Genomic DNA, 20,441 nt, shown 5'->3' with positions numbered 1-20,441 from the left:
ATCTGTAACGGAATGCGTTGTACCAGCCGAACCAAACAGGTACAAGTGGTTCGTTTTCAGAAGCATACCACTTGTATCCAAGATGGCGAACCCAAGATTCTTCATTTGTCACCGGCATGTTTTCTTTGTTGGAAACAAGGCTGAGCGTATTTACATCGGATAAAATTACATGAATCTTTTATTTCATAGTGTGCTGAAATTATTTAGGTGTTATTTTTATATCCATTTCATTGTTAATACCAAAAATACTTAGCTTTTATATTCCAATCGTATTTTTCATATGGGTGCCTCAATAATGGAAAAATCCAAACGCGTTCCATTTGGCGGTGCCGTATCACTTTAGTGCAGCTGGTACGAATCCGCAAATGGAACGCACGGTATGTTTCCATGTCTTTATGGTGCTGTTGAAGGACTCCAAATCTTCATTCTTGTATCCTATTTAATGCACCCTTCCCATGTTGATAAGCTGGTCATCCATATTACAGGTGGGTGCTACCCTTGTCCTCTGACAGTGGAGATCACCTGTTTCTGTAAAGCCACGCGGATCACAGTTCCATGTGGGAGGGAGAAGTTCACTAGGCCACCCAGGTGTAAACAATCATGCAGGTAACATCATTACAATGACGGAACAATGTTCATAAAAGTCAAAGGTGCTTTTAAATGAAATAAAGATATAAAAAGCAAATGTACAAAATAAACACAAATACATGCTGTCATTATAATGCATTGCTCAGATTGGCTATAGATAACAATGTCCAGTGTAACATATTTGTTTGTTACTGATGATTCACGAATATAAAAACAACATCATTGCTTTTATGCATAATTGAAGCACTGTGACTTCAGCTAACAGGGTTCCCACACAACCTTGAAAACTGGAAAAGGTGGGGAAAATTGAAATAAAAAATCAGGATAGGGAAAACCTTGAGAAACAAGGAAAATTTGTTGAAATACCTTGATAAAGCCTTGAATTTTATAACTTGATTTAATTTATTTAACTGTGTTCAATCAGCAACAAGCTCATTTATTAAACTTTTAACATAAGAGGCATGAAGAAAGCTACACAAACAAACCAATGTTAGTATATAGTTTATTAATTGTTTTCTTTCATAATGAATGTAGTTTTATGTTGGAATAGGTCCAGTCAGCATCATTCAAGTTGTATTGCTCTTAAAAAATAAGAATACAACTTGTGAAAGGTGTCTGGTGAAAACATGACTTGAACTTCACTTTTGTCCTTGAAAAAAAACTTGAAAAAGCCTTGAATTCTTACATTTCTTCCCATGAAGTAATTTGTAAGTTTCAATATGCCAGAAAAAGTGCTCACGAGTATTTCATATAAAACATTTACTTCTCCCAGAAGACGATTATTCTTAGATAATGATATACTTGGATACCCAGTATTAGAAAATTGCTGTCATTAAGTTCACCTTAATGAACACTCTTTTTGTGTGTCATTTTAAGACAATACATCCCCCTGTCTCTTATTTTGTGACTGTGTTACTTTGCAGACTTCCTCCAAAGTGCCACCACCCCGAGCAGGTGCCCCATCGCTGCCACTTTGGGGACTGTCCGCCCTGTCGTTTGATGTGTGCAAAGGTCCATAAATGTGGCCATATCTGTCCTGTTGGGTGTCACACCGCTGTCAGGGTCAAGGTCAAGGATAACGTAAGTATAAATTATATTTATTGAAGATGATACACTGCAGACAAATGGTAATTTTCATCTATTCAAAACAGGAGCAGATAGATTAGTATTTTTCTTCAGTAATACAAGTTAATTATATTAAACCATTACCATAAATGTAAAGTTTCTTATGATACTTCAATGTGAAAGCATGTAAAATAAATAATTGCGTCCCCAAAAAAATCTATGACACGATGCCCTGTATGGAATGAGGTACTGATTGCGCAGACAAGACATGCAAGACAAATTAATTTATTTTGTCACTGATGTTGTTAACTGTGAAAGTCTTGGTGTGGTGATGTTGACACATCTCTGTTATTGTCCTCTAGGTACAGAGAGCAGGCCCCTGGGAAGGTCGGCCTACCATGAGGGATGAAATCGTGGAGAAAATTTGTCCTCCGTGCCTGGTCCCTGTGCCAATTACCTGCCTTGGTGGACACGAGGTAGGTTCTATACAAAGACAGATCTTATCTTTCTATATGTTTCTGTATCAGTTTTATATCATTGTCTACAGCATGGATGTTCCCTTCAATAAGCATATTACTTACAAAAGTCGTTAGCACACCTAGAATAAAATGGCAATCTCATTTCTGGACATTGAGCAAGGCAGATGTCCAGGAAAAGTTAGTCTACACAGAACTCCTCCTAAACGACTTGACAGATTTTGATAAAATGTGGTACATGGAATCCTGACATAAAGAGGAGTTGAGTAAACTATATAGAGTTCTGCAATGTCCCCTACTAATGGAGTTATTACTAAATTTGTGCAGCGGGGGGTATTAGTCATCCACTCTGGCAACACTTCTAGTTTTAAAACAATGTCTAGCAAATATTATGTTTGACAAAATAGCAAGATTGATTATGGAGACCCATTAGACAGGTTCACTTGTACTGATATTTGTACTATTTCTGTACTGATATTTGTACTCCTTCTGTACTGATATTTATACTCTTTCTGTACTGATAGTTGTTCACCTTCTGTATTGGTATTTATACACCCTCTGTACTGATAGTTGTACTCCTTCTGTATTGATATTTCTACTATTTGTACTCCGTCTGTACTTATATTTGTACTCCTGCTGTACTGATATTTGTACTTCTTCTGTACTGATATTAGTATTCCTTTTGTACTGATATTTGTACTCCTTCTGTACTGATATTTGTAATCCTTCTGTACTGATAGTTTGTACTCCTTCTGTACTAATTTTTGTACTTCTTCTGTTCTGAATGATTTGTACTCCTTCTGTACTGATATTTATACTCTTTCTGTACTGATAGTTGTACTCCTTCTGTACTGATATTTGTACTTCTTCTGTACTGATAGTTATACTCTTCTGTACTGATATTTATACTCCTTATGTACTGATATTTTCACTCCATCTGTACTGATATTTGTACTTCTTCTGTACTGATATTTGTACTCATTCTGTACTGATAGTTGTACTCCTTCTGTACTAATAGTTGTACTTTCTGTACTGATATTTATACTCCTTCTGTACTGATATTTGTACTCCTTCTGTACTGATATTTATACTCCCTCTGTACTGATATTTATACTCCCTCTGTACTAATATTTGTACTCTTTCTGTACTGATATTTGTACTCTTTCTATACTTATAGTTGTACTCCTTCTGTACTGATAGATGTACTCCTTCTGTACTGATATTTTACTCATTCTGTACTGATAGTACCCTTGTACATAGTACGTCCTTTCTGTACTGATAGTTGTACTCCTTCTGTACTGATAGTTTGTACTCCTTCTGTACTGATATTTGTACTCCTTCTGTACTGTGTTGTCTCCTTCTGTACTGATAGTTGTACTTTCTGTACTGATATTGATAGATTGTTTACTCCTTCTGTACTGATAGTTTGTACTCTTCTGTACTGATATTTGTACTCCTTCTGTACTGATATTTAGTACTCTTCTGTACTGATAGTTGTACTCCTTCTGTACTGATATTTTACTCCTTCTGTACTGATAGTTGTACTTCTTCTGTACTGATAGTTGTACTCCATTCTGTACTGATAGTTGTACTCCTTCTGTACTGATAGTTGTACTTTCTGTACTGATAGTTGTACTCTTCTGTACTGATATTTGTACTCCTTCTGTACTGATATTTGTACTCCTTCTGTACTGATATTTATCCTCTGTACTTCTGTACTGATATTTGTACTTCTCCTTCTATACTGATAGTTGTACTCCTTCTGTACTGATACTACTTTCTGTACTGATATTTGTACTCATTCTGTACTGATAGTTGTACTCCTTCTGTACTGATATTTGTACTCATTCTGTACTGATAGTTTGTACTCCTTCTGTACTGATATTTGTACTCCTTCTGTACTGATAGTTGTACTCCTTCTGTTCTGATAGTTATACTCCTTCTGTACTGATATAGTTGTACTTATTTCTGTACTGATATTTGTACTCCTTTCTGTACTGATATTTTACTCCTTCTGTACTGATAGTTGTACTCCTTCTGTATGATAGTTGTACTCCTTCTGTACCTAATATTTTGTACTCTTTTTCTGTACTGATATTTGTACACTTTTCTGTACTGATAGTTGTACTCCTTCTGTACTGATAGTTGTACTCTTCTGTAATGATATTTGTACTCCTTCTGTACTGATATTTAGTACTCCTTCTGTACTGATAGTTGTACTCCTTCTGTACTGATAGTTTGTACTCCTTCTGTATGATAGTTGTACTCCTTCTGTACTGATATTTATACTCATCCTCTGTACTGATAGTTGTACTCCTTCTGTACTGATAGTTGTACTCCTTCTGTACTGATATTGTACTGTACTTCTGTACTGATATTTATACTCCTTCTGTACTGATATTTGTACTCCTTCTGTTACTGATATTTGTACTCCTTCTGTACTGATATTTGTACTCCTTCTGTACTGATATTTGTACTCTTTCTGTACTGATATTTGTACTCCTTCTATACTGATAGTTGTACTCCTTCTGTACTGATAGATGTACTTCTTCTGTACTGATATTTGTACTCATTCTGTACTGATATTTGTACTCCTTCTGTACTGATAGTTGTACTTTCTGTACTGATATTTGTACTCCTTCTGTACTGATATTTATACACCCTCTGTACTGATAGTTGTACTCCTTCTGTACTGATAGTTGTACTCCTTCTGTACTAATAGTTGTACTGTACTGATATTTGTACTCCTTCATGTACTGATATTTGTACTATTTCTGTACTGATATTTGTACTCCTTCTGTACTGATATTTATACTCTTTCTGTACTGATAGTTGTTCACCTTCTGTATTGGTAGTTGTACTCCTTCTGTACTGATAGTTGTACTTTCTGTACTGATATTTATACACCCTCTGTACTGATAGTTGTACTCCTTCTGTATTGATATTTCTACTATTTGTACTCCGTCTGTACTTATATTTGTACTCCTGCTGTACTGATATTTGTAGTCTTTCTGTACTGATATTAGTATTCCTTTTGTACTGATATTTGTAATCCTTCTGTACTGATAATTGTAATCCTTCTGTACTGATAATTGTACTCCATCTGTACTGATATTTGTACTCCTTCTGTACTGATATTTGTATCCCTGCTGTACTGATATTTATACTCCTTCTGTACTTATATTTTTACTCCTTTTGCACTAATATTTGTACTCTTTCTATACTGATATTTGTACTATTTCTATACTGATAGTTGTACTCCTTCTGTACTGATAGATGTACTTCTTCTGTACTGATATTTGTACTCATTCTGTACTGATATTTGTACTCCTTCTGTACTGATAGTTGTACTTCATCTGTACTGATATTTGTACTCCTTCTGTACTGATATTTGTACTCCTTCTGTACTGATATTTGTACTCCTTCTGTACTGATATTTGTATTTCATCTGTACTGATATTTTTACTCCTTCTGTACTAATATTTGTACTCTTTCTGTACTGATATTTGTACTCTTTCTATACTGATAGTTGTACTCCTTCTGTACTGATAGATGTACGTCTTCTGTACTGATATTTGTACTCATTCTGTACTGATAGTTGTACTCCTTCTGTACTTATAGTTGTACTTTCTGTACTGATATTTATACTCCTTCTGTACTGATATTTGTACTCCTTCTGTACTGATATTTATACCCCCTCTGTACTGATAGTTGTACTCCTTCTGTACTGATAGTTGTACTCCTTCTGTACTAATATTTGTACTCATTCTGTACTGATAGTTGTTCTCCTTCTGTACTGATATTTGTTCACCTGCTGTACTGATAGTTGAACTCCATCTGTACTGATAGTTGTACTCCTTCTGTACTAATAGTTGTACATGTACTTTCTGTACTGATATTTATACTCCTTCTGTACTGATATTTATACTCCTTCTGTACTGATATTTGTACTCCTTCTGTACTGATATTTGTACTCCTTCTGTACTGATATTTGTACTCCTTCTGTACTGATAGTTGTACTTCTTCTGTACTGATAGTTGTAATTCTTCTGTACTGATAGGTGTACTCCTTCTGTACTGATAGATGTACTCCTTCTGTACTGATGGTTGTACACCTTTGGTACTAATATTTGTACTCTTTCTGTACTAATATTTGTACTCCTTCTTTACTAATATTTGTACTCCTTCTATACTGATAGTTGTACTCTTTCTGTACTGATAGTTGTTCTCCTTCTGTACCGATAGTTGTACTCCTTGTGTACTAAAATTTGTACTCCTTCTGTACTTATATTTGTACTCTTTCTGTACTGATATTTACACTCCTTCTGTACTGATATTTGTACTCCTTCTGTACTGATATTTGTACTCCTTCTGTACTGATATTTATACTCCTTCTGTACTGATAGTTGTACTCCTTCTGTACAGATATTTGTACTCCTTCTGTACTGATATTTGTACTCCTTCTGTACTGATATTTGTACTCCTTCTGTACTGATATTTGTACTCCTTCTGTACTAATATTTGTACTCCTTCTGTACTGATATTTGTACTCCTTCTGTACTGATATTTGTACTCTTCTGTACTAATATTTGTACTCCTTCTGTACTGATATTTGTACACTTGTACTGATAGTTGTACTTTCTGTACTGATATTTATACTCCTTCTGTACTAATAGTTGTACTTTCTGTACTGATATTTATACTTCATATGTACGGATATTTGTACTCCTTCTGTACTGATAGTTGTACTCCTTCTGTATTGATATTTATACTCCTTCTGTACTGAGCTTGTTGGCCTCAATTCTTCAGCTTACTTTTCAGACTTGCAACATTCCTTGCTTCAAGGCCAAACCGGATTCTTGTCTTAGACCCTGTGGCAGACAATTGGCTTGTGGAAACCACACCTGTTCTCTTAGCTGTCACCAAGTCCAAGGCGCCGTCGATACTGTACAGGTAATTGGTTCACCAGCTCTGATGTTTAAAAGTTAAAAAATGCTTCAGTTTTGCTTATGTGACTTTGGTGTTAATTTTGACTTTTGTCTAATTATTTTTGAAGATAATTTTTTACATTTTAATAATTATTATTAATCTACTTATTTAAATAAAAAGATGAGATTAGAAACATAAGATTCGTTTGTTAATTTTGTATATATACACTGTAGTCTGCTTAGTCTGCTTCAAAGATGTTCTCAAAAATTGGATAGCTTTGAAATTAATTTTCTTTTGCATGTATAGTACTTTGTTCTTACCGTGCTCCAAAATTTAAGTTTAGAGGCCAAAAAGCATTTTGTTATTCTTTTCTCGAGTAAAACTTGACTGATCCCTTACCATGAATTTTTATTTAGTAAAACTTGACTGATCCCTAACCATGAATTTTTATTTAGTAAAACTTGACTGATCCCTTACCATGAATTTTTATTTAGTAAAACTTGACTGATCCCTTACCATGAATTTTTATTTAGTAAAACTTGACTGATCCCTTACCATGAATTTTTTTCTAGTAAAACTTGACTGATCCCTTACCATGAATTTTTATCTAGGCCGGTGAGACATGTGAGGTATGCGAGTCTCACTGCTTGAAGCCCCGCCCCGAGGGCTGTCCTCATCACTGTGCACTCCTCAAATGTCACCCCGGGGACTGTCCACCGTGCCAGCAGATGAATCGCATGCGGTGCCACTGTGAACTGACAGTACAGCACATAAGCTGTAATCAGTGGCTCAAGGCAGACCAGGCCACCAAAGCTGCAATGAAGTCCTGTAAAGGAGTGTGTCCTAAAACTGTATGTTCTCATCAAGATCTTAACTTATATCTGTTGTGTTCAATATACTGATGAGGGGATAGATTTATGGTATCATCAGGTTTTACTATCTTTATCAGCTGTTGTATTCAAGATACTGAGCTTATACTGAGCTGGGGATAAAGGAGTAGATATGATAGGACCAGTATTTGGCCTTAATTTTTCAGGCCGAAAAATATTAACTCTGATCCACACCAATTTCACATCAATAAAAACTCTCATACTCATACTTGCCATTCATCAAAACATAACTTTTTATAACCATGTACACGATGTGCTCCACCTATGACGTCATCAAATTGATGATTTTCCTCTTCTCACCAAATTTTGCTAGAAATTCATCATCTTTAGGTTAGAAAAGGCTTGAAATGGATTTGGCCGCCACCTTGGAGCAACTTTATATTTTGCATGGATATGCGTAAATACACGATATACAACGTGTGAAAATCTCTTTTTGCTCCACGAAGGCGGCCACATTCATTTTTAGAGAAAACCACTCAAAAAGTATGATTTTTCAAGGATTTTTGTGAAAAATGGCGGGAAACTGCATGTTGATGACGCCATAGTGAACATAATTGGCATATGCGGGATATTTTCGGGATGTAATGTGTTAGCAAATGTATTCAACTGTTCTATGGCAAAATATGTTGTTCTTTACTGGAGAATTAATTTTGGGGCCATATTCAAGTCTTAACGTACCTTCTCCTTTATGGTATCATCAGGTTTTACTAACTTTGTCAGCTGCTGTGTTCATTATACTGAGCTTATACTGAGTGGGAGATAAATCTATGGTATCATCAGGTTTTACTAACTTTGTCAGCTGTTGTGTTCATTATACTGATCTTATACTGAGCGGGATATAAATTTATGGTATCATCAGGTTTTACTAACTTTGTCAGCTGTTGTGTTCATTATACTGATCTTATACTGAGCGGGAGATAAACTTATGGTATCATCAGGTTTTACTAATTTTATCAGCTGTTGTGTCCAATATACTGATGAGGTGATCATTTTCAATAATATCAGGGCTGCAGTGGGTGATTGGTTAAGACATATTACCACAAGCCATACACTTCTGGGTCCTAAGTTTTAAATTCTATGTGGGGCATTTGCCAGGTGTACACCACAAGTATGTGGTTTTTTACACTTCTTTAAATCGCTACTATAGCAGTTCTGCATGGATTGGTAACCCAATTTTTCCACAAACAATCCCGTGGGGGAAGGCGCAACAGAGCTTCTAATAAATTTTTGCTCTGACCACACCCCGGGGGACAGGAGGGGCGTGGAGGGGAATTACAAAGGTAAATCTTTAAATCGCTAATTGTTATAGAGTTCTGAATGGAATGTAACAAAATTTGGCCAACAAACATCCTTGGGGAGAAGGGGAACAGAACTTGTATAAATTTTCGGCTCTGACCCCACGGCGGGGTAGGAGGGGCCGGGCACACACCAATAGGGGGAACTAGTAGGTTAAATCATTTAAATCGCTACTGGTCATAGAGAAAAAACATGGATTGTAACTAATTTGGCCACAAACATCCTTGGTGGGAAGGGAGTAATAGAACTTGTTATATAAATATTGGCTCTGACCCCCACTGGGGGCAGCGGTAGGCGGCGGGGCCCATTACGTGGAAATTAGAGGTAAATCCTATTAATCGTTACCTGGCATAGTGTTGTCTGCATCGGATTGTAAACCAAATTTTGGGCCTGGAAACTTCTTGGGGGAAAGGGGAACAGAACTTGTAATGAAATTTTGGCTTGACCACCGGGGACAGACGGGTCGGGCCACAATAAGGGAAATAGAGGTAAATCCTTTAAATCGCTACTAGCCAGTAGAGTTCTTACATGGATTGTAACTAAATGTTGCCACATAAATCCTGGATGGATTGGGAACAGAACTTGTATACATTTTTGGCTCAGAATACGGTGGGCCAGGTTGGGCAGGGGCCCAAGAAGGGGAAATAGAGGTAAAATCCTTTAAATCGCTACTTGCATTAGAGTTCTTACTTGATTGTAACCAAATTTGGCTCTGAAAAACATCCTTGGGGGAAGGGGACAGATCTTGTATAAATTATTGGGCGGGGGCCCCCCGGGCCCAGGATGGGCGGGGCCCCAATAGGGGAAATAGTGGTAAATCCTTTAATTCGCTACCATGTAATAGTGTTCAGCATGGTATGAAAATCATAATTTTGGGCCACCAAATAAATACTTGGGGGAATAAGGGAACTGTTGTTTGTATAAAATTTTTGGGCTTCTGGTCACACGGGGCGAGGAGGGGCGGGGCCCCAATAGGGGAATTCTTAAGGTTATCCTATAAAATGCCTACTTAATTGCTCCTAGAGTTATGTATGGATTGTATACTATATCTTTGGCCACAAACATCATGCGGGGAAGGTGGATCCTCGTAATTGTATAAATTTTGGCTCTGACCCCCCGGGGACCAGGAGGGGCGGCGGGCCCCAGGAAGGGAAATTTAGGGACATTCATATAACACTAGCTACCTGGTTCTCTAACTTTCCTCCACCTACTCAACCTGGCATGACTATAGTATGTTAAACCAATCAAAACAAAACGAAACTGATACCATCAGCATGGAGACATGAACATACTCTCAAAACGAACTCAAAATATCATTTTTCAGTAAATTAACAGTGGTGGTTGATATCTGAGTATTAGTTAGCTTGTTGTGTTTGGTCTTTAGCACTGTGGATCTCAATAACTCATAAAAAAATTGATTATCTCCCCTAGATGCCATGTGGTCATGTGTGTGGCGCCACCTGTCATGCTGGGTCCTGTCCACGGATTGGACTGTGTGAGAAGAAAGTCATCATGAGATGCAAGTGTCGCAATAGGAAACAGGAACTTGTCTGTAAAAACGTGCCTGACCGCCAGGCAAAGCTGGAGTGTAATGAAACATGTCAGAAGGAGAAAGAGAGAAAGAAAAAGGTAGATAGAATATGTATTCTCTTTTTAGGTCATCTGACCCGAAGGGTCAGGATGACCTATAGTCATCATGTTTCGTCCGTCGTCGTGCGCCGTCCGCCGTGCGCCGTGCGCCGTCCGCCGTGCGCCGTCCGCCGTGCGTTAACTTTTCACATTTTGAACTTCTTCTCAAGTTTGACCAGTGGGATTGAGCTGAAACTTACCTGAAATGATCCTGAGATGGTCCCGACAAAGTGTTGTTATTTTTCGGGTCGATCCGAAATCCAAGATGGCCGCCACAGCCGCCATCTTGAAAACACATTTTAAACTTCTTCTCAAGTTCTACCGGTGCGATTTGGCTGAAACTTGCATGAAATGATCCTGACATGGTCCCGACAAAGTGTTGTTATTTTTCGGGTCGATCCGAAATCCAAGATGGCCGCCACAGGCGCCATCTTGAAAACACATTTTGAACTTCTTCTCAAGTTCTACCGGTGCGATTTGGCTGAAACTTGCATGAAATGATCCTGACATGGTCCCGACAAAGTGTTGTTATTTTTCGGGTCGATCCGAAATCCAAGATGGCCGCCACAGCCGCCATCTTGAAAACACATTTTAAACTTCTTCTCAAGTTCTACCGGTGCGATTTGGCTGAAACTTGCATGAAATGATCCTGACATGGTCCCGACAAAGTGTTGTTATTTTTCGGGTCGATCCGAAATCCAAGATGGCCGCCACAGGCGCCATCTTGAAAAACACATTTTGAACTTCTTCTCAAGTTCTACCGGTGCGATTTGGCTGAAACTTGCATGAAATGATCCTGACATGGTCCCGACAAAGTGTTGTTATTTTTCGGGTCGATCCGAAATCCAAGATGGCCGCCACAGCCGCCATCTTGAAAACACATTTTAAACTTCTTCTCAAGTTCTACCGGTGCGATTTGGCTGAAACTTGCATGAAATGATCCTGACATGGTCCCGACAAAGTGTTGTTATTATTCGGGTCGATCCGAAATCCAAGATGGCCGCCACAGGCGCCATCTTGAAAACACATTTTGAACTTTCTCAAGTTCTACCAGTGCGATTTCGCTGAAACTTGCATGAAATGATCCTGACATGGTCCCGACAAAGTCTTGTTATTTTTTGGGTCGATCCGAAATCCAAGATGGCCGCCACAGCCGCCATCTTGAAAACACATTTTGAACTTCTTCTCAAGTTCTACCAGTGCGATTTGGCTGAAACTTGCATGAAATGATCCTGACATGGTCCCGACAAAGTGTTGTTATTTTTCGGGTCGATCTGAAATCCAAGATGGCCGCCACAGCCGCCATCTTGAAAACACATTTTGAACTTCTTCTCAAGTTCTACCGGTGCAATTTCGCTGAAACTTGCATGAAATGATCCTGACATGGTCCAGACAAAGTGTTGTTATTTTTCGGGTCAATCCGAAATCCAAGATGGCCGTCACAGCCGCCATCTTGAAAACACATTTTGAACTTATTCTCAAGTTCTACCGAAGGGATTTGGCTGAAACTTGCATGAAATGATCCTGACATGGTCCAGACAAAGTATTGTTACATCTCTGGTTGATCCCAAATCGAAGATGACAACCATGACACTATGTATAATTAAGTTCCTATATTTAAAGGCCCTTGGGCCTCTTGTTTGAAATAAAATTTGTTGAAAGAAATTGAAAATGATCCTGACATGATCCTGACAAAGTGACACCATATATAATTAATTTTACTATTGTCAAGGTAGTCAGATGACCGTTAAGGCCCTTTGGGCCTCTTGTATAATAACATATTTCTGTTATTTCCTTTTCATTTATAATAACAGATTTGTATTATTTCAAGCTCAATTCCTTCAGTTTGATATCATATTTTACCATCTTTCCTAATGAAAAAATCACAGCATTAATTGCTCTCACAGCATTAATTGCTCTGTTTGTTTCCAGTGCTTATAACCATACATTATTTTCAATGCATCTTATTGAATCTGTTATTTTTAGGAAGAAGATGAGAAAGAAAAATCAAAGTTAGAGGAAGAGCGACTGAAAAATCAGGCGGAGATAGAAGAGTATGAGAGAAAGATGAAAGGAAAGAAAAGGAAACCACGCAAGCAACAGGAAGTCGAGGTCACACAGACATTTGTTCAAAAATACGGGAAATATCTGGCTGTATCCGTAGTTATAGGAGTGCTGGCTGTGTTTGCCTATCATCTACTACAGGTGTAAGTGATACTGAGAGGTTCTCGTCCCAGCCTTTACAGATCTTAATGATACTGGGACGTTCTCGTCCCAGCCTATACAGATCTTAATGATACTGGGACGTTCTCGTCCCAGCCTATACAGATCTTAGTGATACTGGGAGGTTCTCGTCCCAGCCTATACAGATCTTAGTGATACTGGGAGGTTCTCGTCCCAGCCTATACAGATCTTAGTGATACTGGGAGCTGTCTCTACTGTACTCGCCAGCCTATCAGATCTAGTGATACCTCGTCCAGCCTTATACAGATCTTAGTGATACTGGGAGGTTCTCGTCCCAGCCTTACAGATCTTAATGATACTGGGAGGTTCTCGTCCCAGCCTATACAGATCTTAGTGATACTGGGAGGTTCTCGTCCCAGCCTATACAGATCTTAGTGAACTGGTGGAGGTTCTCGTCCCAGCCTATACAGATCTTGTGATACTGGGAGGTTCTCGTCCCAGCCTATACAGATCTTATGATACTGGAGGTTCGTCCCACTATACAGTGATACTGGAGGTTCTCGTCCCAGCCTATACAGATCTAAATGATACTGGGTGGTTCTCGTCTCAGTCTATACAGATCATAGTGATACTGGGAGGTTCTCGTCCCAGCCTATACAGATCTTAGTAATAATGGGATGTTCTCGTCCCAGCCTATACAGATCATAATGATACTTGGAGGTTTCGTCCCAGCCTATACAGATCTTAGTGATACTGGGACGTTCTCGTTCCAATCTTCAGATGATCCTGTGATAGTTTTAAGGTTAACAAGGCTATAGTTTATATGACACATTTAATGCCAATGAAGTTATATTTGGTTTCTTTACCTCCATTATACCGGTATTGTGAAAATTTGAATATCAAGTCAATTCTACCTGTTAATTCGGGTTTTCCTTTGTATTTCAATATTTATGTTAGCTCTCTATGCATAATATAAGTTCTTTACCTGTAATAGATAAAGTATTATGACTTGTACCTAGTAAAAGAATCAGACCTGATAATTTGAGATGTAAGGAGAATGGTGGTGGTGAAAAAGAGTATATAATTGGCACATTGAATGTTGTAGGTGCGAGTTGTGTGGTGTTGGTATCACATTATTATTCATCATTTTGTTGGTCCTTAAAGTCATCTCTCTATCATTTTATCACAGTACTGAATTATCTGAAGCTTTCAGAAATTGAGTGCCCAAGTTTTAGCAAGTCATATATCTTTTCTATATTTAAATTGTGCAATAGCTTGGTTTTCTGTGTCTACATTTTAAATCATTCATCCCTGAAAGCTCAAAATGAACTGTTTCAGCCATTGAATTAGAGGTCAAATGTGTCTACAAGGCTGAATAAGTTAAAACTTGTCACAATATCTGTAATTTTTTTATTTACGTGTTGTACATATGAACACAACTCAATCCCATAAATTGTGTCAATAATGAAGCAATATTGGATTAAGTTTTTGCATAGCCAATATAAAATAAAGTAATTTTTGATGATGTCAACTTTGATTACCATTAGTTCAACACTGTGTTAAGATAATTACACATTTATCCTACATTTGTAACATGATTTTGAGATGTTTTATTGTTTTCCTTGTCAGGTGTAGAGTATGTGTACATCCGCTATGCGCAGGTTCCAACTGCGCACATGATACCGGAAGTCACTTTCTTATACCGTTTAACAATAGATTTCGCTGTGGTTTAGTGACACTAACCTTTCAAAAATAAGAGATACCTATCAGCGATGTTCTTCTGTAAATTAACAACAGTGATATTAAACAGTGCTTAACACATTCATTTTGTGTATACATCAAGCGGCGTATCATACAAACTCTTGCATCGGTCACGATATTCTGATCTGATCAACTTTGGAAACCTCCGGAACAATACAATGTGAATCAGGTTTAAGTAGTCAATAAAAGAAAGTGACAAAACGGATAACTTTTAGTACCGGCCAAATACATTTACAATGTTACTCAGCAGATTATATTTAATTCATTTCACATCATCCTAGGTTCTAAGTATACATATACGTTGTACTATCGCTTAGAGAAACAATAAGAGAAACAGAATAAAAAAATCATTATACAATATCAGTCTGGGTGCCTGAGCTTTAGATCTGATGTACCAAGGAAGGCATTCAAGCATGACACAGGTAAGTCACCACGGGCACAGAGACTGGACAGTACTGTAGTGGACGACTATTTTGAAGAGCGAAAAAAGTCTATCTTAATAATATCAATAAGATAACAAATACACTGATGTAACTACATTTATGTAAACTATGTAACAAAGAACACAATTAACAAAGTAATTTCACATTTATAGTTCTGATGACGTAATTTAAAGGAAATTATTTATTACAATACATCAAAGACATAAACCATCTGCCAAGGATAATGAGCGATAGTGCTACGTACAGTACACCTGTTGCCGAGGATGATTTTATATAGGTTTGTGAGTATATAATGTATATCTGCCGGTTTTTTTATAAATTAGGTGTTACAGTTTTGTACGTGCAAACTATCTCTCTGCAGGAGCCTTATACATGTAGATGCTAATCGTTCTGGAAATTAAGCTTTTAGGAAGCAGTTAGCAAGCACTTAATGTCTAACAGACATATTTCTAGTTTAAAATCCATTTTATGATATTTCAGCTTTAATCACAATACAAAACTACTGTACGTGTACTTATTTTAGCGACATTCTAATTTTACTGTCTTTCACGGTAATTTTGTCCAAGATGTCATTCTGTATACATTTACAAAGTGAGGTGAAAGGTAACATTTCATTATTATGACATTTCATTATTATAACATTTCATTATAACATTTCATTATTATATCTCATGAAATATCTGTAGGATGAAAATGTCTATATTCAGTATAATTGTTAATTTCTTTACTGTTTATTTTACATACTGATACTGGTGTATAATGTGACTGGGATTATTCATTAAATAATGCTGAAGTTATCTTATTCCCTCCTGAACACACATTGAACTCTAGCTCCCAGTCGTAAAGCTGGAACAATGCTTTATCAATGTACAGGTGAAAATGGAATGATGTTCTCAGTTGTCGATTTTCCCACATTCCTATATACTGTTCACTGTTAATGAGCATTGTCATGTTGGAAAGATTTGCTTTGCATTGGAGTACAATTCTGCAATGCAAGATTAAACTTTATCTAAAGATTATGTAAACAAGTGAATATCTAAACCATTCAAAGGTAGGAATATACATACTTATAGCCGTTTCCTATGCTACTAAATCAAAGTAGAGTGTAAATACTTATATACCCTAGTATAAATTAGTCTCATCTAAATCAAGTTTTCAATTAAGATATAAAATATGTGTAGGTAAGAAAAAATCCGAGTTACATGATCAAAGTGTAGTATAAAGAAAATATATCCTAATATATATTATACTAAATAAGATAAAATGGTAAGGTGGATAAAAATACTAAATAATATGATTACCTCAGAATATGTGTAGTGAAGGTCACAGGGGATAAATGTGAGTTCAGGTGTTTTATTGTTGATATTTGTTCATCCTCACATTAATGTATTCTCATCTTCGTGTTTGTTAATGCTGTGGGCTGCAGTTACAGTATTGTGGGCTGCAGTTATGTGCTGTGGGCTGCCGTTAGAGGCTGTAAGTGTTGTTTGTGGGCTGCCGTTAAGTGTTGTGGACTGCAGTTATGTGCTGTGGGCTGCCGTTAGAGGCTGTAAGTGTTGTTTGTGGGCTGCAGTTAAGTGTTGTGGGCTGCAGTTATGTGCTGTGGGCTCCAGTTATGTGCTGTGGGCTCCAGTTATGTGCTGTGGGCTGCTGTTACAGGCTGTAAGTGTTGTGGGCTGCTGTTAAGTGCTTTGTGTCTGTGTTAATTAATGCCAGGGACATAGGGATCTCTTTACTGTGCAATGTTCTCGACTTCTTCACCTGCCAATTACTAAGATCCAGTATTTTCAAACCTATATGTATCCTATTACTTAATTGATAAAATGTGCTTTTATGTGTAAATACATGTGCCACCTTGAAGCTATAGATACACACTAGCATATAGATATATATCGATATTTAGGAATCTATAAAATGTATATACTTTTTGTTAAGAATTAATTAAATCTAGTCCAAAAGAAGTTATTTGAAATTTGTTACCAAACATTTCCAATTGATGATGTTTCAGCTCTTAATTCTTACCTTTTGTTGTTTTAGAAGTTGTTTTATTATAATTTAGTTTTCCCACATTCAACAGATAGTGATTATGAGAGACATAATGTTGCGTTTTTAGAGTTAAGTTTTAGCATTAAGTGCTGTGTTATTATGACATTTTGATATTATTTAGAGGTAATCCAGGTGGACATAACCTCAATTATCAAATAACGGTATGTGATGCTCCTTATCTAGATGGTGGTTCTCCGTCAGTATCAACTGTAAATTAGACAATACCCATCGTACAGTCCACTGTATTAAATATTTGTATACATGAATCATCGTTGAATAAATGGATTTCAAGAAAAAAGAGTACAGATGTTTTTTGTTAATTCCATAAAAAAATCTTATTTACATTTTCTTAATTGCAAAAAAAGCTTAACTGAACTGTTAGAATCAATGATATTTAAAAAGGCTTGTGTAAAGAGATCTCAAACACAGGCAAAAATGATTACATAGCTGTAACTTTCTCTTCCAACAAATGTCAATTAGAAAGTAAGAAGAGATCAAGTGATTTGTGATAAAATCTGAAAATTCTGAGGCCTTAAGATAGACCAGACAAATTCAATGGAATGAGCAAAAAGAGAAGCAACTGCAGAAGCAGGCAGATGAAAGAAAGTTCACAGCCAGGATATATCCCAAGGTTTTGAGGACATCCTTGTTACTGTCTCATGGCATAGTTACAAAGCAAATCCACAGTAAATAGAAGAGGAATGGAATCTTAGAGCTATCAGAGGGGAAACGATACCAGCCTCCCAGTAATGGCAAGAGCGTTGAGGACGACTTCGTAGAACAAGGTTCCAGATGATGTATAGTGTTTGGAACAGAGGAGCAGCAAAAGACCAACTAATCCTCCAACAAACAAACGGGAACAACGGATAAACTTTAAGTGCAAGAATTTTAATTCCCCGAGGAGTCGCCTTGAATGGTCTAACATCTTTGATATACATAAGGATTCCAGATATCAAACCAAACAGGAAAAAGCAAAAACTTTGTATGAAATTCTTTCAGATTTTCGTCATCACCTTTTCGAAAAGTAAAATTTGTAAACTATGTCGTTGAGATGAAAGGTTAATAACCAAAACAGGACTTTCGAGGAATCTCAAATTAATGCTTTATCATCAAGGATTTCTACATTGCCTGACACAGCCTCTGACGTTATCACCACACTGTAAAGTCTCTTCAAAGATGACGAAGGATATGACCAAGTATCATTGGTTATGTAGTTCAAGATGTCATCAGGAAAAAGATGACAGCTTTGAGTGATATCCTGGACATTAGACAGCAACACGGAGGAAATGGTGTACTTGCAGGTCAGTGGAAGCGGCGGAAATCACCCTAAAAAATTATATAAAGGCATTTTGTAGCGTAGAGAAGCAAACACAACGTCGACAAGAAGATGATGGTATACGATGACGTCAGCAAGAGGGGAGAAGAAATTAGGCATGCTAAAGAGAGTCAGCATGGACAGAATATCGTGTTCAGACATCTGGCAAATAAAACGTTTCTGCTGAAATCAGACAAGTATAATTCTTGCATCTATTACTCCAATAAATGGGGGGACTGTGATTCCATAGCAACCGACCAGGAAACCTATCGCATGTTATTACCGTACGTAAAATCGCCACAACGGGATGACATCTGCTGACAGACATCATGGAGAGAGAAGAATCGAAGAAATTTGAATGCGATAAAAGAAAGAGTTTTCAAATATCAACTTCACATACGAGTTGGACACATTTCAGTCGAAAGGAAGTCGTGAAAGAAATCGTCGACAATACAACCACTTTAACATGGTTGGTCACCCTCGGCTGATTGTACTATCGTAGTGCAATCAATCGCATAGGTTTCCGACGATTCATTAGAGATGAAGATAAGATTTGGAGCCGGTGTTCCCAGACGTCATTTTGACCAACTTAACGTTAAATATTGGTATTGGGTCAAAGAAGACAAAGAAAGATGTTCTAATGGAACTCATGAGATGAACGCTTTGATGAGGGCTTGGACGAAAAAAATCCAGAGAAAATGGTGTAAAGTTAGGAGAGGAGTTATCAGGCCTTTTCAGTGGGGATATTCAACCTGGAAGATATGTGTAGCATTGGGATTGAGGGGCAGTGAGAGGGGAGTGTATGTTGAAGTTCATCATCTCTGAAGAACAAAAACACAGAAGACGCAGTGATTCAGCCATTTGTTTTCTAGTTCTTAAATCCCTGTTAGTTATGCCTGACGGATGGCGACTGGAGCTGGTAATCTTAACTCTTGGGATACAATTTTCCACTTGGCAAGTCTCGTATTCGACAATGTAAGGATCTTACCCATATGATTGCAATTCTCTTGTCCAATCCAAAAAGGGGATGCAGATTCGTTAATCAACGGTATTGGATACCATGTCTAGGAAGGCCTTTTCCTTCTTCAATGAAGTTGCATGTTCATAAATTTGAAAATTAAAACATATCAAGATACAATCTACATGTATGCTATGGTGTCTTATTGCATCTGTTAGACAAAGCAAACACAAAGACAGTAGTATTTTATATTTTATTCAGATATGCCATGTTGACATTTCTTTTTGTAAAAAAACATGACAAAACAATCATTACGTTTCAAAGTAAATAGTACTTGGACTTCACATCATGGCAACTAAAAGTACTGTAAAATTACATTTAGTTGATAGAATACTCCCAAGTAACCAACAGTACCGAAGTTATCTTTAATGTTAAAGTGTATGGCGAGAGATTTAAAAAAAAATATCACGGATCCATTTTGAAGTCAGTAAATGAAAGCAACAACCTATTCCGTATATATCATCAATAAACTACTGAACGTTTATGAACTCGTTTTCTGAAAACAAGGAAATGATTGTACAAACGAGATTTAATGATACATTATAACAATAAAATACTTTATATTTTGTCTATAGGTCAGTAAACTTGCTTTGGGTATACAATGCATACCAAGTGAGGCCTTCGAAAGTTTACCAATTTATAACGACGATGAAGAGTAAAATTTGTAACCTATGTCGTTTGGATAAAGTGCACTAAGTAATCAAATATATGTAAAACTTAACCTTAGATATACATGTACTGTGTATTACTACAATTCACTTAAGTCACTCGACTCCAGTTTTATCACATAATGAGTCAAACT

The 20,441-nt window shown here is 37.1% G+C and overlaps 1 protein-coding gene and 1 long non-coding RNA gene across 3 annotated transcripts in view; both read left to right on the top strand.

Annotated features, from left to right (window-relative positions):
- LOC138327478 (NF-X1-type zinc finger protein NFXL1-like) overlaps window positions 1–13,295 on the top strand; it is a 29,150-nt gene extending 15,855 nt beyond the window's left edge. For both annotated transcript variants that reach the window (XM_069273597.1, XM_069273596.1), the window contains exons 13-19: window positions 486–606; window positions 1,512–1,668; window positions 2,016–2,129; window positions 6,950–7,081; window positions 7,669–7,908; window positions 10,675–10,872; window positions 12,859–13,295. In XM_069273597.1, the coding sequence (XP_069129698.1) occupies window positions 486–606; window positions 1,512–1,668; window positions 2,016–2,129; window positions 6,950–7,081; window positions 7,669–7,908; window positions 10,675–10,872; window positions 12,859–13,083 (1,187 nt within the window). In that variant the 3' untranslated portion in view covers window positions 13,084–13,295. The remainder of the gene's footprint in view (window positions 1–485; window positions 607–1,511; window positions 1,669–2,015; window positions 2,130–6,949; window positions 7,082–7,668; window positions 7,909–10,674; window positions 10,873–12,858) is intronic.
- Window positions 13,296–13,361: 66 nt separating this feature from the next.
- LOC138327477 (uncharacterized) lies at window positions 13,362–17,607 on the top strand. The gene is made up of 2 exons (XR_011209052.1): window positions 13,362–13,544; window positions 13,613–17,607. It is a non-coding gene; the product is annotated as an uncharacterized lncRNA (long non-coding RNA).
- Window positions 17,608–20,441: the final 2,834 nt, after the last annotated feature.

The sequence above is a fragment of the Argopecten irradians genome, chromosome 7 (genome assembly GCF_041381155.1).
Source record: "Argopecten irradians isolate NY chromosome 7, Ai_NY, whole genome shotgun sequence".
NCBI classification, from domain to species: domain Eukaryota; kingdom Metazoa; phylum Mollusca; class Bivalvia; order Pectinida; family Pectinidae; genus Argopecten; species Argopecten irradians.
This window is presented reverse-complemented; position numbering and strand designations above follow the sequence as displayed.